Consider the following 26,719-nt stretch of genomic DNA (forward strand, 5'->3'; position numbering starts at 1 on the left):
GCATACGCGATGCATACGCGATGCATACGCGATGCATACGCGATGCAAACGCGATGCAAACGCGATGCATACGCGATGCAAACGCGATGCACGTTTTAAATTAATTAACTAATTTATTTATTTAATATATTTTTTAATTTTTTTATTAATTGTAAATTAATATCACCGCTTGAGTCGCTGCTAAAAGTCACCGTGTGTAACCACTCTAAGTGGCAAATAGTCAATCAAAGGTCATCTTGGCTCTATTTATTGTGAATACCTCGGAATTATCCCTTGTATGATAATCCGTGATTCCAATTCGTTCAATTGGCGATCATTCTATAGAGACAGAGTTTAATTTAAATCTTAGCATGTTGTTGACAGTAAAATCGCCAACGATTTGCCGCTTGGCTATTGCGATAACATGATTGTGACGAATGCAAAGTTGTACATTAACGAACCAGCCGACCTCATGAATTTTTCTGTGCTTGTTGTCGGATCTTTGTATCTATGAGAAATCTATAAAAAAAAGTGATTGAAAACCGATAACAAGCGCTGAAATATTCATGAGGTGCGCTGGTTCGTTCCGTGGCTTAATTGGCATAGCGTCTGACATGGTTTGCTAGGAGACGTCGGTTCGAATCCGGCCGGATCGAAGGAATTTTTTCTAAGTGTTCGTAATCTTTGTATTAATAATTATAACAAACTAGTGCAGTGATTTCACAAAAAAATGAATGTTGTACGTTGTTGACGTCACAATGTCAAGGTGGTGAAACTTTCTGACATTCAATAAAAATTTAATATAAATCTTTTGCTAGATGCATTGACTTACAAATAAATGGACGACGGGTCTAATACAAAAACCACGAAAAAAATATCCCAAGTCAACCTATTTAAACGTAGTGACATGTAAAGGAATATGAAAAAGCTAAAACGTTGAATTTAAATTGTAATGTCATCGCAGTACTGTCTAATTGTGCTTGCTGCGCTGTCAGTCGAACAAACGAAAACTAAAGCGTGAATGACGCTCTGTATACGATTTTAACGCCCTATAAGTTCGGATACTTTTTAGCGCGGACCCGACGTCCATATAATTGTAAGTCAATGGCTAGATGGTAATTTTTTTTCTTATGTGTGTTCACTTCGTGGTCACTACAGAGTTCCGCTTTACAGTAGATATGGTCAAGGCCGTATTTCGTGAAGTTTTGTTTGTAAATCCATCTAACTGACTCTTAAAACACTAAAAAAATCTATATCATAAAACGTAATCGTTCATATCTTTTACCTTGCTTGTGAAGTTGTAAAAGATACGCGAGTGTTCAGTAGATATCTATGCCATAATATAAGTAACACAAGTGTAGTGCACGCGCATGATCTAGGTGTAGAATGCATTAATTGTTTTTTGGCTCAAACTAATCTAAATAGTTAAAGTCAAAATTTGAAATGCTCATGCATTTTATACAATACTCCTTACAATTTGACTGGCAAACTTCATAGTCGCGTGCACTATAATATTGCGTATATAATCACTTATTTATTAATCACTGTATGTCGTAGAAGCAATATAGATAAATAAGAAGGCATGTCATGAATGAAGTTAATACCTTACTGAATGGAACGTAATCGACTGATGACTGGAAAACGAAACCGATGAACACTTCACTTGTCGCTCTCATTGTACTTTGGTGACATCATATTCATAACCATTGATCAGAACTAGCGCAATAGAAATGCAGGACTTCCAAAAGCAAAGACTCACTTGTGATTGTGACGTTTGTTACTGGCTGGATTCACATGCACAATCCTCTTTTAATTCCCAAAGTTTAAGGAGTAGTAATTCGTGTATTAGTAGAGTATTCGTGTATTACGATGTTACACAATCGCCTATACTCGCCGTCTCATATCGTCACTCGACGAGATTTTCGAGTAAACGTACGCGGTCTCCCACCAATTCAAACTGCCATGAAAACATGCGCGTGGTCATAGTATAATATGACTATTATGGTAACTCCACACAAATGTATTGGCGCGGCTTCGCTCATTCGCATAATCTCACTGTGCACTCGAGTTGCACAGCGCGAGTCGCACACGCCATTCATTATAGAATTGAAGCATGCGCTCGGTTTTTAAAAACCCTTATATTTTTTTGTGTCAAATGTATTTTTTTATTTATAAATGTATTGTTATGCATATGCGAACTCGAATACAATTTATATTTCATGATCATTCTCACATAATCAGAAAACTAAACCGCGAACGATACTGGTATAAACATTAGTAAGCACTGCATTTCAATATAGCACGAGAAAGCCGATGAATACCTTATTTTTTCATATTATGTTTACAACTTGTAGGGTACAACCAAAATTAATTATGTGACAACCCTAGACTCCGAACGATTGACACCCGGAACGGGCGGGAGATACACAATAATTGGTCTTATTATACTATGCGTGTAGTCTGTTTTGCATCAACTTACCACAATGGACGACGTTTTCGGTTCATATCGTCACGCGTTGCTTTAGCTCGTACCAAAAATCTGCGAGGGGCGAGGCGAGTTACGTAGCGTGTCCCGTTCACACATTCGTTGCTACACACGTTTTAACACGAATGTGTAAATTTTTAAAAAGTTGGCCGTAATTAGCATTACTTATAAGCATTCTTCATGATATTTAATAGTTGGCATTCTGTTTGGAATTACATTCTCGTTGATTAGTATTTTTATGACGAAAATATCCCCATTTAAAATACTCTTTTTGCACAGTTATAGCTGCTGATCACATGCGTTCTATGCATCGATAATCACCCGGTATGGTCAATTACAAACAAGAAACTGATTACATCGAGTGAGTTTGTGTGCATTATAATGTAAGATGCTCAAATATTTATATGTGTGTGTTATAATGCACTGTTGTAGTCAATTGAAACAGTGATTAGACGTAGATTGTGTGTCTGGCGTAAGGGATAACTCACCATACAATTTATACAAACACATATCTCAACTGTTTGTGTACTAGCTGTGGCCGACTATTGACTTATTTCCCAGGCATTTTTTTTAAAACGTTGGTGTGTCTTTAATCTCAACGTATCTACGTGAGTCGGTCATTTTAAAGATAAGCTAAATCTTTTGCGTGTACATACTGCATCGAGAATATAACCAGAAATAGACACGAAATGTCAATTGACGTTATTCAACAAAATGTAAGTTTTCTATTTTCGTCCATTATAGCAAAGCTCAAGTTAAACTGTTCGATTTGAACTAAAACAATTGACGACGCCTGTCAATGGTTTCGAATTCGGGCTGGTCAATCGTCGCGCAGTTGTCACCGTAATGATTTGGCAGAATAGTTTTCAAACAAATTAAATAACGTTTCGTCTTTATTTTTAGGTAATATATTCGATCGACAATTACAAAGACTTCTAATATGAAAGCGTCGTTTACTTATAGCTCGTTTTACCTTATTGGTTAGTTGTACTAAGGATACTTTGTTTTTTCACATGATTAAATTGAATACATTTCTAAAGATTTTGAGTTCAGAATCATGTCTAGAGATTGCAGTGCATAGATTTTCGGTCTACTTGCCCTTACGCCCGATACAAATTCTCGTTCACTTTTTATAAGTAAGATAATATGTATTACCAATATTCGCCGTATATTAATCCCAAAATCGTGTATATTGGAGACGTTAAACATTATAGCATAATTCAAAATGTTTTTTGTATATATGTTTAAATTTAATGTCTAGAATCTTGTTTTGTCAAAATTTAGATTCGTCAGGCATCGATTGTTGGCATAGAGGTTATGAACATTTGAAGGCATGGCAGCCAGATAATCTAAATTTAAAATTGTATGTTGTTTAAATGCACTGCATATTGTGAATGAGTAACAAAGGTCGGTAAGTAATATTGATATCAATAAAGGGTGAGCCTACAAAATGACATCAATGTAAGCGAATAAGATACATATCGTCGTGGATAGTACAATAACGCGTACCTAACATTGGACTATGAGTTGCCATTTCGGTCATTTAGTGGCCAAATCAAATCCGCGTAAATGTCGTGGCAACCAAATTAGCGTGATTTACGGGATTCTATTGTTATCAGTCCGTAGACAACATAAATTAGTGTTTACTGTGTAAAAATCAAAGTTATAGCCATTGAAATAACAAAGTAATAACGTTAAATCCCTTTCCTGTAAAATTTGTTTAGTGCACTTACGCGCCTTTAACAATACTATGTGCGCGGATTTGCACTATCCCCGACGATATACCAAATATTTTATTAAGAAAACACTACAGTGTGTTACTTACCACCCCGCCACGAAACAAAGGTTAATTTTAACTTGTCACCTACAGACATCTAAATAGACACCCCAAGTACCGCGATCTGTATTAAAAACAAGCGTGTCACATTTTTCTACCTCCGATGACGTCACATGCGCATGTGTTTAATGATGGGAAACCTGCGGCATTAAAGCGATTGATTAAATCGAAGACACGGATGCAGCACTTATTTAGTGTAATGATTTTAAGTATTTCTTGATTTTAAGAATCCATAACAATCCATTAACGTCGTAAAATATTACCACAATAAGAGAATTAGTTAAATACACGTTTTGAAAAAAAAGTACCTCCGGAAAACAAATGACAAAAACAACAAACTTTATAGAATATTTTTATAACAGTTTGTACGGTCTTAAGAATTATCATCCCTTTGTTTCTTAGTACGATCAGAATCGAGAACTGTGTCACATCAAGTGATCATCACTAATCGTAAAATTTGACCAAAAACATGGCGATGCGGCGCACATATGGGTATTTGAACGATCTACGCGGCCAAAATGATTTTATATGCTATATCTATTCAAAAGGTTATAGTTTAAAAAAAAAAGTAGTTTTAATTATAAAACTGGTTTATTGTATATTTTTACTACATACATACATATAAAGAAATATTAAAATGACTAATGACTATCTTCGTCACTCTCTGAAAAATCATTTACAAGATTGGGCTTCACAGGCATGAGAAGTTCCATTGTTTCTGGCAAACAGCACTTCACCCTTTTTTTTGTTACACTCCTCAAGCTACTTATAAGAGGATTTGATGTTAGGAGTAGCCTATTAAAAATGTCTCTGTTACAAACTCTGTTTCTCTTGAAAAATTACGCGCAAAATTTTGGCGGTACGACCTAAAATGTTTGTTGCGTGCTTGCGTGCGTGCGGCCTCTTCCGAAAGCTGCCCATGGCAATAACGCGTTTTTTTAATAACAGCGCCATGAACAAGTATCTTGTGCATTGTTGGACTCATTGGGTGCCAAGGGTATAACTGCACGTATAAACGAGCTGTCTAAAGCGTATTTGTCGTATTTGGCTGAATCAATGATATGCCCGCTCGAAATTGCTTCAAGTATAACCTTTAATCGGAATATTAAATCGTAACTAATGCCCGTTATATCAGAAACCTATATCGGGTCTTCAAAAAATCTTCGGCTCGTGTTACCATCATTGGTATTTCCAAAATTTGAGTTCGGTATATCCACTAATAGACCCGTTTCTTGGCGAAACCGTTTCTGGATTTCGAGTTATTTATATTTCTATATTTTTTTCTGCTTCAGTTTTTCTCTCTCTATATTTCTTCACTGGCAATTTATAAGCCAAGTGGAGAACACTTTCGAAAAGTCTTATTCTGGCATGTAGAACCGAAAGTCCAATTCTATATCCTCTGGATTTACTTCTTTTTGCACATCAATCTTGTTGAAGTCCTTAGAAGTTGCACCACATATGTAGCATCTACTTGTAGATGTTGTACCAGTGGCAGACCTTGCCATCTACCATTGTCATAATGAAAACATGAATAACTGAAAACTTATTTCCATTTAAGTCAACTTCTGTAGTGTTAAGCGACTTCGCAGATTTCTTCACGTAATTTATTTCGTCTTCTGTGACATCCTTATTTTCTTTTATAAGACGGAATCTTATAGGGCTGCAAAATCGAGGAGATGAAGGCGTTGGGTTTTGCCAAATAAGTTTTTCATCGTCATTGCCAGAAACTAATCGTAAAGGGACAAAACAACTTTGAAAAATGTTGGCATCTGAGTCGGCATCATTTATGAATTTCTGTTTGAATTGCGATTATTATTATTATTATTATTATTATTTATTAATAATTTTACAAAAAGATACAATATAATTTAAAACATGCGGCACAACAAAAACCCGCATGGGTTTATCCGTGCACCGTAATTCGCTGAACGGAGCCCGTAACAAAAAACTAGCAAACTTATTCACTTCTCATTGTTTAAGACTTTCGCGATTTTCACTCATATTATTCACTTTTCATCATTGAGTTACAATCCAATATCTACCCACTTAAAATTATCACACTATTAAAAAGGTGAACCAACGAAGATTCAAGTAAACAAACAAAGTACCCTCCAAAGAGCGACATAATAACAGGCTGATCACATATACAGGGCGTTCGTTTTAGGTATGAAATTTTTAGCATATAAAAGTACTTGATTATTGAAAAACAAAGTAAATTAATTTAGATATAATTATTATTTATTTAAAAAATATGATTTAATTTTTGTTTTAATGTTTCTAGTTGTTAAGTTTACTTTTAATTCTTGTGGCAATGCATTAATCAGTTTAGGAATTTGGTAGTTGAGTTGATTTTTGCCATGTAGATTATTATAACTCGGAATTTCAAGCAAGTTATTGGTTACACTTCGGGTTATTATATTATGGCTTACCACACTTTGAAAGTTTTTGTTGAAAAAATTTTCTACTAATAGGGTGTATTGAATTTTTTCGTGTATCGGTAAAATTTTGCAATAGTGAAAAAGATCGTGATAATTATTTTTATGATTTATTTTAACTTTGTATGGAACTATAGTTTTTAATATTCGTAATTGTAGTTGGTATATTAAATTAAGATTTGTTTTACATGATCTGCCGTAACTACTTAGGCCATAAGAAATTATAGATTCACCCAAAGCAACATACAGAGATAACAGTGTTTGGAATGGTATTTTATTACGGATAATAGCAAACTTGGCGAGTATAGCCCTCAGCTTGTCGCATATGTGGTTAATATGATCCTTCCAAGTAAGTCTATCATCGATTACAAGTCCGAGGTATCTTTGCGTTTTCACTAGTTCTAGGGCCTCGCATACACAGTCGTTTTGATCTGTGTGTAGGCAAGCGTGATTGTGTGCAATTAATGACAACGGAGTAACAACTCTGTTTTTACTCGAGCTTATGTACATCAACTGAGTTTTATTACTATTAAGGACTAGACCGACGTCATGGGACCACTTTGTTAACAGCGTAAAGTCGTGTTGTAAGCAACGTAGTGCCTCATTAATATCTTTGTGAGCTGCTAGGAGACACGTATCATCAGCGAATTGGTATATTTCGCATTTCTTTATGAGATTTTCAATGTCATTAACATGAAATGATTGATGTGAGCCATCACAACCCCACTTTGAAATTAACTTCAAGCTCTCACGTTCTTGCTCTTTCAATGTTGTTAAAACCTCTTCTAGATAAATAGATAACCGCCTAACTGTATGGTCAACTAAAGGCTGTAAATCTGTTTCGGCGTAAGTACTTGTGACTCTGCACGATACTGGAGAAGGATAACATTCTTGTTTCGCTTTTTGTAACACGGTATAACATGGGAAAAAACTCTTATTACTATTTCTCACTATTTCATTTTGTCGGCAACTTAAATCGCGCGGCATAAACTCGTTTGCATATTTATTTTTCTCGAAATTAATTTACAATGAATATAATTAATTTTGAAATAAATTATACAAATGCAAATTAGCTAATTGTGGAAGGAAACGTCACTGTTTATTCATCTTTCCAAGCTGTGGCGTTATTGCAGTTTCTAATGGCACAATTAGGCATTTTTGCGTTTTCGACTGATGTTTACCTTAACGGCGGGCCGCGTTCTGAAGCTTAGCAGTGGCAACTAAGCGTATATACCTTACATTGGGCACGCGAAGTAGGTACACTTGCGGCGTCTATTTAAATATATGTCTGTGTTGTCACCCTTTACTATGATTTGTCACATGTATGTTTGACAACAGAAAATATGATAGTATCATTGACTTATTGTAAGTCAATGGATAGTATAGTATTTTTTCTATATGACAATTTTCGGATGATTCAGATAAAAAGTATCCAGAAAACGTCACAAAACCGTATTAAATATTTAGTGAAAATGTGACTGCCATGTTAAGGGACCAGGTACTAGCCACATTGTCTTGGTAATGGTATGTTTTTTTTTAATACACGCTGTTACGCTCCGTGTCCTAACACCCTGTATAATAATGTTGTCTTTGACCACGGTTACGTGCTCCCAGACATAATTCACTGAAGAGGTAACGGCGAATCCATTAGACTAGAATATGATAGATGTATATATTTTTAATACTAAGAAGTACTTCGTATCACTTTTCATAGTTTTTTTTTTAAATCAAAATCTACGTATATTTTAGTGTTCATAAACATGGGTCTTTGTGATAGAGTTTTACGAGTTTATGAGGTCGTTTTGAAATTTTTTATTTCTTGCATATTCTTCAAGATTCGTATGTACGGACAATGGCACATCAGACTACACATTTTTGTTGGAAAATCGCTTCCAGAGCAATGGAACAAGATACGTCAATGTGTAGTTTGATGTGCTGACGTGTGTACATCAAACATAATGGAACGCTGAAAGGCGTACCAGTGTCTGGAGAGAGAGACAGAGCTAAGTTTTAGTCTAATTTAAGTCTAATCTTATTATTACTCTACTAATTTTATGATATAGAAGTATTAATCATAAAAATATTCCTCTAAGAAGTAAAAACATTTGTTTAACAGAAATAGCTTTAAATCTTTATTACATTTTTTATCACATTGTTCATTTTTAAATTTATCTTTAATTTTTATTTTTTTTAATAAAAAGTGTAAGTGCTCATTTCACCTCCATCTCACCTGATGGAAAGTGACGATGAGGTCGACCATGTAGCAACCACACCTTCATAATGCCTATTCACTCGCATTGAAAAGGCCAAATTACAATTTATTATACATTTTTAAAGTCATTGAATTTGGGCTCCTGCTGTACGATTTTTATTTTGAATCCTGTCAATAGGCAGGATAAAAATACCAAATTATATTTCATATTTAAATATTTTCTTACAAGTACGTGTTAGGGCGTATTTATTCGACACGAATTCCATCGCACTCACTCCGCGCGGCCGCCGGGCGGTCGTGGAGCGGAGTTCGTGTTGCCTCCGCGCAGCGACCGCGTGCGTCTATCATGGCAAAATACGCTCTAGTTTAGCTTTTACGTTTTAATTTAAATGAGCGTCCTGGTTTGAATTTGGTCTACACGGCGGCCGGGCCGCCTGCATAATAAATGCGGGGTGCATAATAAATAGAATTCAGATTCGCCACTAATGTACGCGAAAACTTTCTTTTCGTGTAACTGGGAGCTTTAAGTTAAGATTCCAAGTTTTTTTAAATGTGGTTGGCAACTTTTCGGCTTTTGAGTTTCTTAAAAACAAATTATATTTTCCTGCCAGTGTTAGTTTTTGTTATACTTTATGCCATGTTATTTTGAAACATTGCAGTAGTTGAATCTAAAAAAAAATTTGAAAAATTTAATACTCTGCCTTGAAATTTATTGTGCCAAGAAGGAAATGTATGGTAACAAGAGGATTTTAAATGTGAAGTTGTCTAAAACTTGTAGAAAAAAATGCCATAAAATCTTAAACTATATTTCTAGTTTTCATAATAATACAATACAATGTATTATTTTATACCACTATCCTACTACTAAGAACAAAAAATGTAAACATCAAAATCATTCACTAATAATAAAATACCTACAATATTTACATAATTTCTAAATTACTTACATAAGTCTAAATCTGGTGTATTTAAAATATTACTTACTAAATATGAAATCAAACAATTTGTTGACATCATAATATAATTTATAATACTAATTAAGTACAGACATAAAAGTTTAATGTAATTGGAAAAAAATCATCTAATTACTTATTGAGGTTCTCTGGAGAGACACTTTCGTAGTAAAAAACTAAATAAACAGATAAAACGGGGCTAGCTGTAGCTGCGGTAGCTGCTTTTTTATGCTTCAAAATACTAAGTAATTGCTATTATTAGCTATTAATTATACATAAATGTTGTAAAGCATATTTATTTGAACTAAAGTCATTTATATTTCAAATTTGGTTGTTTTTTTTTATTTCAAAAAACCTTTGAATGTTCAAAATAATAATGAGAATAGCCTTTGAATTTTCAAAATAATAACACAACTAATTAAAAAAATACACAACGAAAATATAGCTAAACTTACAAGGAAATCTAGTTTGTAAAATAAAACATAATAAAAACGGTAAATGGACAGTAAAGGTACTGCTGGCCATAGAAAAAAGAGACCTATTGGACTAGATATTACGAGCTTTATTGTTATTTTACTTTCACTAATAAGATCCTTGTAACACCATAAATGATGTAATTGTACGTTTATACATAGAAATCATCATTATCATGAAGTTTCAGTAACTTTACGGAATAATAGCATTAAGCAATACAAAATATACCTAGGTACTCATATTGTACGTATCTACATCCATACATTCAGGTTGCAGCAGGCTTCCTGATATTTTTTATTCAATACTGTAAAATAACTTTACGATGTATAATAAAACGACATTATTTGAAAGTTTTCACTTTACAGTTACTTATTTTCAATATATTTCAAAATATGTACTTTAAATTAAAGAAACATCGTAGTTTCTATCTTTTTAAATTTAAATCTGTAATCATTTAGATGAAATTTAGAAAACTTTTACTTTTTGTATGGATCTAAGAATATAGTAAAAGTTGTAAATATTGATGGGTCATACAATCCCATAAAGTTACTTTAACGTCTTAAGTTTCGGTTAGTATACAGGGTGTTATGAAGGATGTACAAGTATTTTCCAAGTAGATATTGACGAGAATTATGCAGACCGTTGATTACCTAACATACCTTTATTATTGATATTAGTCGTAAAACCGGTCAACGTGTTTTAAAATAGTTAAAAATGGTATGCAACGGGTTGATTTTGATAAAAGCATTATCGAAAATTTACCATATTGTGTTAACAAAGAATTCTTGAAGTTTCCAAAAATGTATCTTCTAAAGTGAGTTTGTAGTGCTTAATAAAATAAACAAATCATAAAATAAACCTGGTGAGAAGCTTAAAATGTGTTTTATTAAATTAATGAATCGAAGGTCCCAATTTCAAAGAAAACCTCATACAGTATTTTAACGAAACCCTAAAAAAGAATTATAATATTCAGATTTGTCTATACTTCAGCTCTGCACTGAACAATGGAATAACGTGCAATAATTTGACTTTTGAAATATTCTGTGCGTTTGCGGCAAATGTTCTTAAAACTTGATACCGATTGTTATATACGCGTAATTTGCTATAAAACCACAAAATTAACTATAAAATTACTAAATATCCATAATTTTGATGATGGTTCATGAACTGAATGTATAAACTATCCTGATATTCAGGCTTCCGCTGTCAAACTACGAGCCCTTGTAGTTTCGTCATGTTTGTCCGTCTGTCTAGAACTAGATCTTGGAGCAGGAATGTACTTCCAAGTACTAACATTCGTAGTGAAATTTTGGGAGATATAAATAGCAAAACATTTTGAAATGATAATGAAGCAAGGTCTGGCATAAAGGTTGTGGTGGGCAAAAAGGGTACTTTAATATACTCTGAATTAAAGCAAAAGTAAGAAGCCATGATTACGAGTAGCGCTAGCGCACTTCCTTCGCAGTCAAATTAGCATGCCACAGGTAAGTAGGTAAAGTTTGTTTCATCTGTCACTTGTTTTTGCATTGTGGCGTCATTTTAGAAATTGTTTGTCCACATCACCATGGATTTAACATATATCTATGGATTAACCGCATGAAAATTTTCGTAGTATGATTTTCTACGGCTTTAAGTGTAATTTAACAGTTCAGCGGAGCTTCGCTCGGCTTCAAACTGCTTTTGGGCCATGAAGCACCATGCAAGAAGACTATTTATAGCTGGTTTGCAGAATTCAAACGCGGTCGTGTGAATCTCAGTGACGAATTTCGTGATGGTCGCCCGTCCACTGCTGTGAACAACAAAAACATCGATACTGTGCGCCGTATGGTCTTAAACAGACAGGCATATGACATACCATGAGATCCGGGCGTCTTTAGGCATAGGCATGAGATACTACACAAACATTTGGTGTGAAAAAAGGTGTGCTCTCGGTGGATCCCACACAATTTGAGTGAGGCTCAAAAAACGGATCGCGTCACTTGGTGCAATGCCAGGCTTACCAGATTCAACGAAGGGTCGTCAAATTTAGGGAAATCTTTATGGATACCCCTGACCCCAGGGAGACTCAGGGGTTATGTGGGGACAACGATTCTCATCACCTGAAGAGGCTGTCGAAGAGTATGAAAAATTTGTTTCAGGTATTGTCACGGAGGAGTGGCATAAATGTTTTCAAAATTGGTTCATTCGTATGAAAAAGGGCATTAACGTTAACGGAGAATATTTTGAGAAACAATAAATTAATTTCTGACCATTTATAGTATTTTTTTCTTTTTCATTCTGGAAACTTATAGTGCGTCCTCATGTATCACGAAAAGTCTGAGTCATGTCTAGGGGACTCCGTTTAGTGGCTATTTTACGCCTGCATTTTGGTAGCGTTACATTCGGCTCAATCGGAGACTGCCTTAAGTGTCAAATTCAAACGACTAACCATAGGCTTGTCGAAACAAGACTGAATTTCTTTTACACTAACCCTTGCATTGGTCAAAGAGAGTTGCGGACAGTACGGAACCTTGAGGAACTCGGCATCTATCACCTTTAAAATAATTCACATCGTGGGCTGAAATTGGGAGGTGCAGGGCAAAACGGGTACACAACAAGTCGAGAAACTCTAGAAATCGGGTACGAGAATTCTCGACACTCGAGAAATAAAAATATGTCAAGAAATTAGAAACCCTAAGTAGGATGTACAGTACCCCGAATTTTTGTGCGTATGTTACGCGATTAAAAATAGGTCCATTTTGATTATTCTTTTTTTGTTGGAAAGAGGGTACCTCAATGTGTACCCATTTAAATTTGAAGCAAACATTCCACCTCTAAGGGTGGCAAACTACCCCTAGTTGATGAATCCGGTTTCGCTTCTTTCCAGTAACGGATTTTAATAAATCTATTTAGATGTAATTCCACGAACTTAAGAGGCCGGTTATTTTTATATAAAAAGTTATAATTATTGTTAAATAACCTTTTTTTAAAATATTTAAAAAGTCACGTTTACCAAATATTGAATTTCAAATTTGGTACACACATTTGTGAAAATACAGATTATTACTAACAAAATAATATGCAATATTTTTATTTGCATTGTGACAAATAAATATTTTATAATATCCCTTCCTTATAACTTTCTACTTATTTTTCAATAAGTACTTTTCAAAAAGTGACTTATTATTAGTAAATCTAGTTATAATATTGTAAAGTTAGATAGGATCTATATTATATACTTCTTAGACTGAAATAGGGATCTATATACTTACCTACTTAGGAATTTTTTTACAATCTATAGCATACATACACTTGAGAGTATAGTATAGAGTATTCAGCATTACGTAGGTACACTAACAGCGCAAAAAATCAGGTGGGATGACACAAATTTACTAACAAATAAAATAAACTACTTATTCAGAATCCCGAACACCAACTTAAGTATTATTAGTGTATACTTAGAAAAGATTCATTTGATCGTAAATTAATAGGTATTAAATAGGTACTAAATAACTTTTTACAATATCAAGACATGAATTATCACTACCTACTGTGATCTTCAAAAGATATATACTTAGTAAGATGTTGCTTTCCAATATTTTATTTATACTTCAGAATTCATCAGGTGTCGCTGTCCTTCACTTTATGAAAGGGAATTCACTATCACTCTCATCACCAGAACCGTCATAACTTGAAGGTGGAGTGTCAAGTTGAGGAAGTCCAAGGTCCAGGTACTCCTGGTTCGCCGTGACGGTCAGGATTTTATCAAGGTCCTCAACCAGCTCCGTAAATGACGGTCTGTCACCAGGCGAGAAAGACCAACATTCACGCATTAGCATGTATCTGGAAATAAGAACAACTAAGGTCACCATCTCATCGTCATTATCATAGAGAGGATTATATGTAGGCAATTTAACATTCATAAATAATTGTATAAGTAGTAATATCATTATTAAAAGATCATATAATTTTAAATAAATTAAACAAGTCTAATTTCACAATGACATTTTTTTATAACGTAAGTGCGCATTTGACTTCCTTTTTTATTTATTTATTTTATTTATTCAGAAATGGATAGCCAACACAATACATATAAAGAGTATAGCTAATAATTTACAATCAAAATATAAAATCATTATATATATCGCACTTACAGGCTACCACAGCATACTAGTAAAATACAAGCGGTTTATGTTATAGAGTAAGATTTACATTTTAAAGAGTTTATTACAGGATTACAAAGCAAATAGCAAGTTACAGATTAATAAAATTACTTATTTTAATTGAAATTTTCAATTTTAATCCCTTTAATATTTTATTTTAGTTTTAAGAAGACATGAATCCATCTCACCCTCACGTATAAGTTCCAGAAGCTACTCACATTTCAAGACTGCAGCATGGTGGCTTCTCCATGCGATGTCCTGCGCTCAGATGTTGATACATGTACTGCCCGGGCACAGTTGGGTATGGAGTGCCGCCGAGTGTCATGATCTCCCATAGGAGCACGCCAAACGACCAACTAATGGAATAATGTGCAATGCTGAATGACTAGTATGCTCGCTCCATTTGTCACTATTTACTAATGATGCTCATTTTAAAAAGTTACCATTTCTTCGCTAGGCATGTGCTAGTCGAACAGTTGCTTTTTGGATTTACTGTTGTTCTTTCGCAAAGCACAATTCATGAAATGCATACCTGACCTTTCGCAATAGCAAATATAAAGCAAAAAAAGGGAATGAGTAAAACGTATGTAAAAAAAACAGTTTAAACAGAGCACAGCGCAATACCTAAGTTCAAACATTTTATTATATCCCTTTATTGTGCACTTACACATCCGTCTGCGTGGTGAATACTTTGTGGTAAAGTGACTCTGGTGCCATCCACCGAACGGGCAGGCGGCCTTCAGTCTTCTTTCTGTAATAATCGTTGCTGTGAACGTCTTTTGCAAGACCGAAGTCTGCTATTTTGAGGACGCAATCGTCGGAAACGAGAACGTTTCTTGCAGCCAAGTCGCGATGGATGCACTATAAAACAAAACATCAAAATATTATATGGACAGGCGTTTTTCGGTGATATAATATCAGTTAACTTACGAAGTACGTACCCTCCTTGATGCTAAATATTCCATTCCTCTCGCAACTTGGTACGAAAATGAGACTAGATCCTTCTGTGTTAGTGTTCTTTTGTCTTTCAAATCCTGTATCGGTGATTCGTATCTAAACATAATACAAGAGTTTTAATTTTATAGTATAAAATTTATTCTTGCAATATTTTTGCTTAATGAAAATAAATGAAGGTAGGTACTTCATGCATATTACTTTTAACAAACTAAACAGCTTACCGGTTTCCTGCCCTATGATTTCGTAGGAATTCTCTAAGATTGCCGTTTGGTGCATATTCAACAATGACATAAAGTGGACCATCTTGCGTGCAGCAGCCGAGTAAATTTATAATATTTACGTGTTTTCCAATCATTTTCATCATTTCCATTTCAGATACCAATGCCATCATTTCTGCATCCGTATGACCTTCTAAAATAAAAAAAATACATATTGTCATCTGTCTATTTCGCTGTGAGCGTTTCGTAAATAAATAAATAATATCGTACCTACCTTTTAACATTTTTACAGCCACTACAGACGGGACACCTGGTTTCAGAATACCGACGCATTCAGCTTTCACGACCTTTCCGAATTCTCCCTCTCCTAGGATTTTGCCTAAAGACAGTGTCTCCCTTGGCACCTCCCAATCCACATCCACCGGTAATTCATATTCTGACATCATCATCGAATCGGGTGTATTACTTTGCACTTGCGACAGCTTCTGCTTCTCTATTTTTACTACAGGCATCAACTGCAATAATCTTATTAGTTACAAGCAACATAAATAACGTGAAAGTAGAAGAGTTTAACTCATTATACTTACCAAACCTTCGCTAGCATCCACATTAGATCCATTGATCTGAGGTTTTTCAACTGTGACTTTCTTTGTCCAATGCGTAACGATAACAGCTCTTGCGGTCTCTATAGCGAGCTGCTTTTTGATCTTTTCTCGCTTTAACTTCTTGAAGATCATCACTACTATAATGGCAGCTACAAAAAACATGGCTCCTAGTACGGCTGTCAAGATATTAATTAGCAACGCGTGTTTGCCGTTTTCAAGAGCAGCTTGTTTTGTAACAGGATATGCTGAAAAAATACAATTGTTTAATTATCACGATACTAACAAAAACCTTCATATAGGTATACATTCTAAACACAAATCTATATTCATTCAGCCAGTACTTCTACTCATAGAGTAGAGCCTAGACTACAGTACCTTAAGAGAATTTTGATTTCGACAATATAAAGACATGAAACATTTCTTTAAAATGAAAAACGAATTAAGCAAAAGTTTACTAACGGTAGCTATTGTTCCTCATTCATATCCAAATATTTTGAAAAATGAAGGATGGATGTTATTTTCGGTTCAATACTTACAATCGACTACTGAAAGATAACCTTTAGCTGTGGCATTTCCCAGATGATTCATGGCAACACAAACATACCACCCTTCGTCCTTCTTCGTAACGTTGTACAATGTCAGTGTTTCGGGTTTATCTAACGGGTTTTGACTCTGCAAAATGACAGTGAGAATAATTTCCTATCGAAATGAATCACAAGATGGATATAAAGAACATCGCATAAAAGTAAACGGTTAAAACAAAATTGAGTTTGTTAAACAAGACACACAACTTTAAAACGTATTTGTAGGTTAACAAAGATTCATTGCCACAAAATAGTTCCAGGAAAATTTGCAAGACTCCAGTTCTAGATTGATCGTTACATGCCTTTAACAAATTATCCTTCATTTGCTAAATAAAACCCAACATCGGTGCGGTGACAAGAGTAATAGCAGATTTCAGGCATTTAACATGCAGATTCTCATGCAAAGATTCTCCTCAATCTAGTTTACACGCACATGCATTAGTCACTATACCCTCACCATCACTACTCTGGTACTATCGTTGTAAACCACCCACTCCTTTTCTTTATTATCGCTAGGCTCATGGTATATAATTTCGTCTTTGCCAAAATACATCCAGTAAATATAAGGATGCATGTCAGTAAGAAATTTGCACCCAAATCTTGCAGTGTCACCTACCAACACTGTCAAGTTGCTCGCACCTTGGGTGGTCACTGGCTTCGAGTATAGACGTTCTATAAACATTAGAAAAATATAGTTTTAGTAATAATATGCTGTAATGTTCGCCTTATAATAACTTAGTAAGCACATAAATGGTTAGTCAAAAAGTATACTTAAATAGATGAAAATAATTTCTGTGGAACATGGACCTATCCGTCACCTATTTCCACCACCATTTAATATGAAATGATTGTGAAGTAATAAATAACGAAATGTAACAGCAATACACATTATTAAATGTATGTTATTTGTGACTTGAATTGCACTTTTAACCTGTACAGCAACATGACGAATAAAATTTATATTAATATTTTCTTAACAAACGACGTACAATTAGTTCGCTTTGCATTGATTAATTCCACAACACGTTTTACGAAACAGATTGTACCAGGCTTGACTACTTTGTCCATGCCTAGTTACATTATTTACTACCATAAACCGCAACAATTGACTTTCGATTGAGTGAATTGTAAACATGAAGGTATAACCGCCACCAAATTTGAAATTTTAATTGACCTCAATGTTATCCTCGCCGATTGACAGCGCGTCGTTTGAACCAACTTCAGTGTCTTTGAGTGACATATTCGCCGTAGGTTTGAACCATCTCAAATGCGGTTCGAGATCGGAAACCGGTGGACAATACAGTTTAACTGTATCATTTGTCAAAACTGTTTTATTTCCAGGATATCCCTCCTTTATATACGGCTGCGATGGGAATCGCTCTAAGAAAGTTATTGGAAAATAATATTTAATACGATTGTTTTTTATGTATCTCTATTAAAAAAGTCGATTATGTTTTGTTAGTTTAGGTAGATATAATACATCAGAACTTACCTTGTACAGTCAACTCTATAGTATGATTAATACAGCCTAGTTCATTGCACACAACACATGTGTAATTCCCGTTGTCAGTTTTTGTCAGCTCTTCAAGAACCATAGCCCATTTTCCAAACACTGGAGAAGAGTAAGTTCTCACAATAGGTTGACCATTATTTTTGTACCAAGTTATATTCGGCGTAGGATTCCCTGCAAAAGTTTACGACATAATAAAAATGCTTTTAGTTATTCCCAGTTGTTTACAGGCCATGCGTTCATATTTAGGAACGTAAAATCTTATTTTAGCTGACGAGCTAAGGTGAGAAAGAAGGGATTGTTAGCTTGTGTTTGCAACAGTAAACTATCTTTGTTTTTTTTTACCACGTTACAACTAATAATTGGATTTAATGTTTGTTTTAATGTACACTTACCATCTGGAACACACTTCAGTTTAACGGAGTTACCAGCAGGTTTCATTTCCATAACAAACATTCTTGAAGGATTCTTCCATCTCGGAGGAAACTTATCAACAGTTCGATTATCTGTGTGTTTAGCATCGGAATGGTTTTCATTGTTTTCGTCTTCTTCGTCTTCTTTTGTGGTAATGTAATAAGGATCTTTCTCAAGTAGCTTCATTGTATTATTTTGTAAAGGCGGTGTCATTTTACTAAGTGAAGCTGCTTTTTGATGCGATAACGTTTCAGACATCACCTTTTGTGCTTCGGCATCAGATTGGTATTCTGAAATTTGGATATGTAGGTAATATTATTATTATACTAAATTGTTTTTGCACTGAGTCTTTTTGACTCTTAAGCAATTTAGTTTACAGTACCTATTACTTCACTCGTGCATCTCGCTTTGAAGAAAGGTTTGTAATAATAAGAAAAGGAAATGACATGTATATTTCGAACAACTCTACTATAACGCCAACGCTTGGTGCATTCTATATTCATGAAAATGGTTTTCGCATAGGGTAGAAGCACCAAATATCGGATACTTTTATTTGAAAGTTTTAAAAAATACTAGTCAACGCATAAGAACTCTAAAAGTAACCTTAAAGTAGTCTTTATTTTGATATCTATTAAAAATAACACAATTCTTCATATTCTAATTAAATATTTTAAGTTACAGTACCTACGTTTTATAAAAAAAGCGAAAATCAATGAATTTCTAAAGGTTGCCTACGACCAGCTATCTGGTTTTACGGTTCCTATATATAAATATTTTTTTGTGAATACGATATTAGGTAACAATAATTATAATATATGAAACTAATCAAATAATTTGTTAATTTGTATTTATTAGCAATAATCAGATTTGTAATCAATTTTTGATTGGGTAATTAGGAACTTAAACATAAAAAAAAACCGACCTCAAAAGTAAGTGGAATTACGTCTATTTGCTAAGTTTCATTGAAATATCCCCTAGTTCGCCACTATACAGGACTTGATACTGGAGATAATAAAAATAGGTTCTCATTACGACACTACTCAAAGTATATCGAGGGAAATACGCCTTGAATTGGAGAACTAGCAAAATCAACTAAATAATTGCTAAAAGTAATTGCTCCTAAATTAAAGTTAGGCGCTACTTATAAAAATGAATCTTCATGCGTGAACAGCCACCCTTAGAGGTGGCTACTATGGAAATACCCCCTTTCCAACAAAAAAAGAATCATGAAAATCGGTTCACAAATACCGGAGTTATCGCGATTAAATACATACAAAAAAAAGAACACAGTCGAATTGAGAACCTCCTCCTTTTTTGAAGTCGGTTAAAAAAATTAACTATAATGACCTATATCTACTAAAGATCCTAAAGGAACTTTGACATTCTTAAAAAAAAATAAACTCAAACATAAAAAAACTTTTTTAAATTTATATATTAACCTAAGCACTCGATATTAATTTATATATATTACATTTTTTTATAGAACATGAAAAAATATATTAATTGCATGTATGAAAAGCTTTGAAGTTCTCATTTAAAAAAGTACCTATTCTAATAAGGTTCGCGTAGGTATCCGTAATTAAGATTTCATAAAGCCAAAAAAAAACTTACTACAACTTAGTAAACATTATCGGTTTGAAAATTATTATCCCTTTATTTGTATTAATAGATGCTAGATTTTATAAAACATAGCATTTGTAATGATAATTTGTATTTACCCCGACGAAAACAACACTTTATCATAGAATAATAATATGGTTTAGAAAAAAGTGACGTAACGTCTGACTGTTCTGCCATTTTCTAAACTAGTCAGCGGATTTTTTTTACATTGGCGCCACTTTATAGTTGGCTATTAAAATATGAAATAAAAAATAGATGGCACTATAGAAAAAAAAGATATTCCACTGTCCGAAATTAGGCAATTATCCGAGATGTGGTGCTTCTCCCTTATATACATACAAATGCAATACAGCATTAAACAAGTTAGGCAAGTGTAGAGCGAGATACTTCTGCGTATATAATGGACGACAAGTTTTTGTTTGAATACGTATACTGGAATGTCATTGCATTTATTTGTATGTAGCACTTAAATTATACCTACTATAAAAATAACATGTAAGTACCTGCTAATTCAGGATCAATATGATTAATAGTGACGCTGAATTCTTGACCATTGTCATCACCGGCTCGACATGCATAAACTCCGGCGTCCACTGCTTGGAATCCTCGTATTTGCCTGAAATTATTATCATAAAAATGTATAAGTGTCTCTATTGTAATATAAGCAAAACGTGCCGACTAGGCATTTATTTTTTTTAAGTTTAACTCTTTGTTTGAAATTTGATGACTAGTAGCGTTCCTAATTTGTTTTGATTTTAGAGACACTTGATTTGAGATATGCGATTGACAGCTTGTTTTCATGTCCCGAATAGAATCACACAACTCTCGTCACACATGCATTATTAGGCGCTTTTCGATTTGGTTATCTAAACTTTGACGTAAAATGCAGATCTTTATTTTATATTAACTTATTTTATATTGTGGAATATCTTTTTTTTTCTCTTTATTTTATATTAACTTCTGAATATACAATTTCACACTTATGTGTGAAGTTAACGATACGATTGCGGTACAAGTTTTACTTGGTGTTGACATTTTAGCTGCAATATTTTTTAAAAATAAATAATAATTTGATCATAAACTTGATCAGTAGATAAAGTCAAAATCCATTTATCCATTACCATATCATTTTCATTGAAGGTTTGACTTTAGATTGGCCATTCAGCAGTTGACCGTCTTTGTACCATCGGACAGGTTGAATTTGATTTTTCGGTTTCAGTCCACATATCAGCTTTATTCGCTCGTTAGTTGAAGCCTTTATTACTGCACGGGTGTCGTCTGAAACCAAAATCAAGAAATATACAAACCATTGCATAAAGTTTGGAGATATTTAGGAGTACTCAATTTATCATGTAATGTAAAGACTATTAATTATTTAATAAAATAATATAAACAAATTTCATAAGTAATGAATACAAAAAGACGTAATTACTATTACTTCATTTTTATTATCACAGTGTATTTCTAGTACCAAACTGACGTAACAAAAACTACAATGCGCCTCGGGTATGTTGGCGGTGGCTTGCACTGACTGCTTCCACACAATGATGCGCATCATGCGCACACATCACTGGTGCACAGAGTGTGGGTCGCCCCAATATCATCCTGGCTATGACAGCTGGAAGGCTATATCTTGCCCCTATATAATGAGCATGACCGCTATGGTGCCCGGTAAGGCGGCAATCGATTTAGACATCAGTAAACAACAAATTTATTTATTTAATTGTATGTTAGTACCTGAAATTTTAATTTTAATTTTGACTTTTTTATTTCATTTTATTTCGGTTTTGTTCTATTTTATTGTATTTTAATTTTTATGATTTTTTATTTGTTTCTATTCGGATTATATTAATTTTTTAACATTTATTTATTTTAATTGTAATGTATTTTTTTTTGCTTTGGGTCATTATCGCCGGAAATAAATGATTTTTATTTATAAGAAGACCGAATGGAAATCTAAAACATGCGAATTAGGAAACAGTTCAAAAATGATCAATGCTATTTAGCGGTTTGCCAAAATAATGTGTTAATGACATTCCGTACTTAAACACTCGTATTTAGATAATTTTAAAGTCTATATTTAAACCCCTATCCAAAAGATGTAAAGAACGAGATGTCAGAGACTCAGAGTTTTAAAGTTCCATACGAGCGCACCTATTTATTTATTGCCTTCAGGTGCCCGGTTGCGAACTCCGCTTGCTATTTTAGGATACAACTGTGATTTTAATCTAGTCAGCTTTACCATACGTAATATTATGCGAATTTTGTTAAAATAAACTGGGAATTCAGTTTCTTACATTGAAAGTTTTGCTGTTTTTATTGAACCTTATAGAAATACTGCTAATTTAAAGTCACTATTATATTCTTAGTGGCCCTTTTGGCTTTGGTATTCCAGTTGAGCTGTGGCTTTTAACAATGCCGCGTCAATAGGTACTCTCTGAACTTTAAAATTATTGACTGCTGGTTTATATAAATTTAGAAACAGGGTGGTTAGTAACGAAATGTGAATCATGAAGTACCTATATAATTTTTTTGGTATACGTAAGCATGTATAAGTACTAAACGTCTTACTAATTTAGCGTAAAGACGTAGGTACTCTTGAGTATTTATATTGCCTCATAATACGTGCTGCACATGGAACTCCACAAAATTTTTATGTCCCTAAAATGTCACGTAGATTTTGAATAATTTGGAATTATTTGGATTTATTGGAATTCAAATAATTCCAAATCATTTTGACGTTTGATTATAAATTTTGTAATTAAGATTCCGCATTCTTTATCTATTTGTACCTATACCTATACACAAAATAAATTAGTATTATTTAGGTGTTACAAACTCTATCAAGTAAATCATCATTAATTGCCTCCGAGCCCGGACGGTTACCATGCCGGACTTCCACGCAGAGGTCTCAGGTTGGATTCCCGGACCGGGCGAAATATTTTTATGGTCTATATTTATTTATCTTGTGAGTTTACGTGTAATTTGTGAGTGTCTATGTCTGTGTCCATGGCACCCGCGACACAGCGTTTCCCTAGTGCGGGGCGATGTTGCGTGTGTGCGTTATTATTATAAAAAAAAAACTATCCAAAATACCTACACAATTACTGTCCTTTTCTACCCAATCGAGGATTTCTAATCATATATGGTAACATTAAAATATAATCACAATTGAAGAAGGATTTAAAATTAAATAAACACGTTCAGAATCTTACTTAAAAATATTTTGCTAAGTCACTTGAACAAAGTTATACTGCTTTATTTGGAAAGTGGACGCAGTTGAAACTTTAATGACCATCAAGATTTGTAGCCTGTGAGTTATGGTTGAGCACAGACTGCGCTTTGTTTTATCGATATCGATATTTCCTATATTAATAGATGTTTTACTATACAACATTAATACCCTTTTCGACGAATAAAAATTCATGATTTTGTTGTTAGATTACAACGCAACTGTCAAAGAATGGCGTCGTAAAATGTAGATTTAATTAACATTTCTATAATACCTACCTATCTATATGATCTCTAATACCATTGTTGAGTAAAAGGACTGTGCTCTAAAATTAGTTAAACAAAGAGTTTCTATAGCGGAATATGTCGGTAAGCAATATTTAGTCCTAATAAAATACTTAGGTTTAATTTAATCGTGGTTTTCTTGTTTCACATCACTAGTTTCATTTGCAAACGCCTTAAGGTCGCTGCAGCGGCCGCACGTGGTGAGCAGATGGAGGGGATTGTACCCTTGGGTCAAAAAAATTGATCTGTAAAAATCCCTATTTTTAAAAACAATACATTGTCTTTGGCGACTCGTGAGAAATATCATAGCGATATGCATGTAGTTTGCATTTTTGGAGAATTAGTGGATATAGTACCTATTGTAGGGATCGCATACCAGTTTTTATATCTTCTTGCGTTTTCGGGAGCTGGCTGAAACCTATACCTATTCCTATAGATTATTGAGAATATTAACTTAACATGACATTATTAGTAACATATAATTTAAATAAAACCGTCATAGCCTAATGTTTCATCTAACGCCTCTTAGTCAGCGGCCGTGGCCTCGAATCCGTGCTCGCACCTCTGAGTTTTTCGAATTTACCCGCAACATTTACTAATTTGAAATTTACCACGATCATTTCGGTGAAGGAAAACATCGTGAAGAAGAAATATATTGCGATCATTATCACGTCACCACCTTATAGTAACTACTTACTACCAACCTTAAGGTTTTTTGTTCTTGGCGCTGTAATATCACCTATCCTATAATGCAGACGTGTTCCCCGTTCAGAGGCACCGAGTGTACAAATACTCAGAACAACCAAACATAATTATAAATAATAGCAGTCGTAAAACTGCTAACACTTTTAGAAATATGAATTCATTACACGTAGCTATTCGTAAGACACCAGCAACTACGTACAATAATAACAGAATAAATTCGACGATCACAAAAATAATCATGATGCGAAAAAGAAACATAGGTACCTACTTTGTATGAAATACGACTTTCGGAAACAAATTCAGCAATATTTTTATTCCTTATTATCGGTCCGTGGATCATTAGGTATAAATAATACCTTATTGTTTTAACTTTAAATTGTACAGACATTCAGCAACGATAAGCTGTGACTTTATTATTTCGAGAAGGGACTTAGCGAGAACTTCGTATCCTACACAACGCAGATAGGGTAGATAAGACACTGCAACAATAGTCACCATTATTGTGTAATGGAATATATCAATATTATGTCGAAGCTGGGTAAGCTTAGGTGAATGACCTAGCCTTATTTTAGTAAACGATTACTCTCGACCCAATAGCTCCAATAGCTGGCACCCAGCATGGTCAGACAGCCAAAGCTATCCCAAAGACACCCACGCCAAAAAATCTGTTTGGCCTCGCTCCAAGCATTCAAAAAGCTATAGAACATCAAATAAAAAGGATAACGTTGCTTATGGAGTGTTTTTTTTTAGTAAAACCACTGGATTGAAATTAATAGATATGTTGTGCCCAACACTTCAACATACCTGCCGAAAAAGGTTATCGGTTTATACCGTGGTTAGTTCTATGTTGTTTAGCAATCGCATGTCGCCTAATCATAACCTTTGTAATACGAGTTTAAGAAACAATGGATTTTAAATCCATGTAATCTTTTACTTTGGTGGTCTTGTATTGGGATTCGTAATTATAGCTGATACTCTCTCGTGGGGCATGTTCATAACATAGCTTTGTGATTTCAGTAAGAATAATAACATCGACATGCTTTTGTCACAATTCATAATTTATTTAGGGTTACGTTTACTGAAATCTCTATTGAAAGGAAGTAAATATTTAATCATAACTGATTTATTTAGCATATACTCGTATATAAACGTTGGAATTTTAAAACACGTCTTCATCTGAGAGGTTATACCACAACATACATATTACATGATACACCAGGAAATGGTAAGTGCTATTTTAGAAATGTCATACATGAAAACGTACGTAGTGACGTTTGTCACACGATATCCACAAAACATCAACTTTATCGTTTTACAAGCCATAACCGTGTAACAAGCCACTGTAAACAGAATCATAAGGTACAAAATGAAATAACAAATTGTTTTGACATCTGAAAATAGCGAAATAAGTCATGTGGTATCGTTTTCAGAACCGACATCGATACTTGACGCCTTAAGTTATTTCACGTGCACTTTTTTGTAACGTAGGCACAACGTAGGTAACCATAGCAATTTTTTAAACTCCGAATGTCGCAGGTAAGCGTCTAAATCTTAATGATGATTACATACATTCCTTTACAATTTACATAGTACAACGTAATGAACCTAACATCAAAAGCAATTTTCAAGATACCTGCTAGCGACGTATATAAGACAGATTATTAAACGTTAAAGTTGCCATGGAAAAGATGAAAAGAATTTTATCTAGCCGCGACGTGAATAAAAAATAGAATTATTATAAGGGCGACACCGACACATCCGTTTCCTCTCGCATTCGAAATTCTTATATTTCGACGCAAGCTTTACCCAATTAAAAATGACGGCCAGTTAGGCGGAAGATAGCACCCCTTTAAAAGGTGCAAATCGAAACGTGACGCTGTATCCGCTTTGAATGGTTTCATTATATGAAATTTACAAGCAAAATTTTCAATCTTCGTGTCTTGTCTTTTGCGATTTCTGAATTTTTTAACTTTTCACAGTTAACGTTTGACAACGACAATATTGTCCGACTTCGTGCTTCCTAATGTCATAAGTGTCATAACAATTGAAACTCACAAAAAGGCCTAAGCGTTA

General features: G+C 34.1%; 2 protein-coding genes across 5 annotated transcripts in view; one reads left to right on the top strand and one right to left on the bottom strand.

The window, feature by feature from the left end:
• LOC113227339 (adenosine 3'-phospho 5'-phosphosulfate transporter 1) overlaps window positions 1–5,986 on the top strand; it is a 16,253-nt gene extending 10,267 nt beyond the window's left edge. The window contains exon 9 of the mRNA XM_026460240.1: window positions 2,744–5,986. Within this exon, the coding sequence (XP_026316025.1) occupies window positions 2,744–2,749 (6 nt within the window). The 3' untranslated portion in view covers window positions 2,750–5,986. The remainder of the gene's footprint in view (window positions 1–2,743) is intronic.
• Window positions 5,987–13,568: 7,582 nt separating this feature from the next.
• Window positions 13,569–26,719, bottom strand: part of LOC113238201 (fibroblast growth factor receptor homolog 1-like) — a 49,125-nt gene continuing 35,974 nt past the window's right edge. Inside the window, exons 3-15 of one of the 4 annotated variants that reach the window (XM_026475230.1) lie at window positions 21,547–21,703; window positions 20,929–21,041; window positions 18,787–19,095; window positions 18,374–18,565; window positions 18,056–18,261; window positions 16,834–16,969; window positions 16,280–16,542; window positions 15,967–16,207; window positions 15,696–15,885; window positions 15,459–15,570; window positions 15,185–15,378; window positions 14,736–14,873; window positions 13,569–14,197 (exon numbers count right to left, since the gene is read on the bottom strand). In XM_026475230.1, coding sequence (XP_026331015.1) covers window positions 13,993–14,197; window positions 14,736–14,873; window positions 15,185–15,378; window positions 15,459–15,570; window positions 15,696–15,885; window positions 15,967–16,207; window positions 16,280–16,542; window positions 16,834–16,969; window positions 18,056–18,261; window positions 18,374–18,565; window positions 18,787–19,095; window positions 20,929–21,041; window positions 21,547–21,703 — 2,456 coding nt within the window. In that variant the 3' untranslated portion in view covers window positions 13,569–13,992. Of the gene's footprint in view, window positions 14,198–14,735; window positions 14,874–15,184; window positions 15,379–15,458; window positions 15,571–15,695; window positions 16,208–16,279; window positions 16,543–16,833; window positions 16,970–17,338; window positions 17,554–18,055; window positions 18,262–18,373; window positions 18,566–18,786; window positions 19,096–20,928; window positions 21,042–21,546; window positions 21,704–26,719 lie in introns of all 4 variants that reach the window. The other 3 variants (XM_026475172.1, XM_026475021.1, XM_026475105.1) reach the window with 3 other exon arrangements.

This window comes from Hyposmocoma kahamanoa, unplaced genomic scaffold (genome assembly GCF_003589595.1).
Source record: "Hyposmocoma kahamanoa isolate Upper Pololo Valley unplaced genomic scaffold, ASM358959v1 100021, whole genome shotgun sequence".
Lineage (NCBI taxonomy): Eukaryota > Metazoa > Arthropoda > Insecta > Lepidoptera > Cosmopterigidae > Hyposmocoma > Hyposmocoma kahamanoa.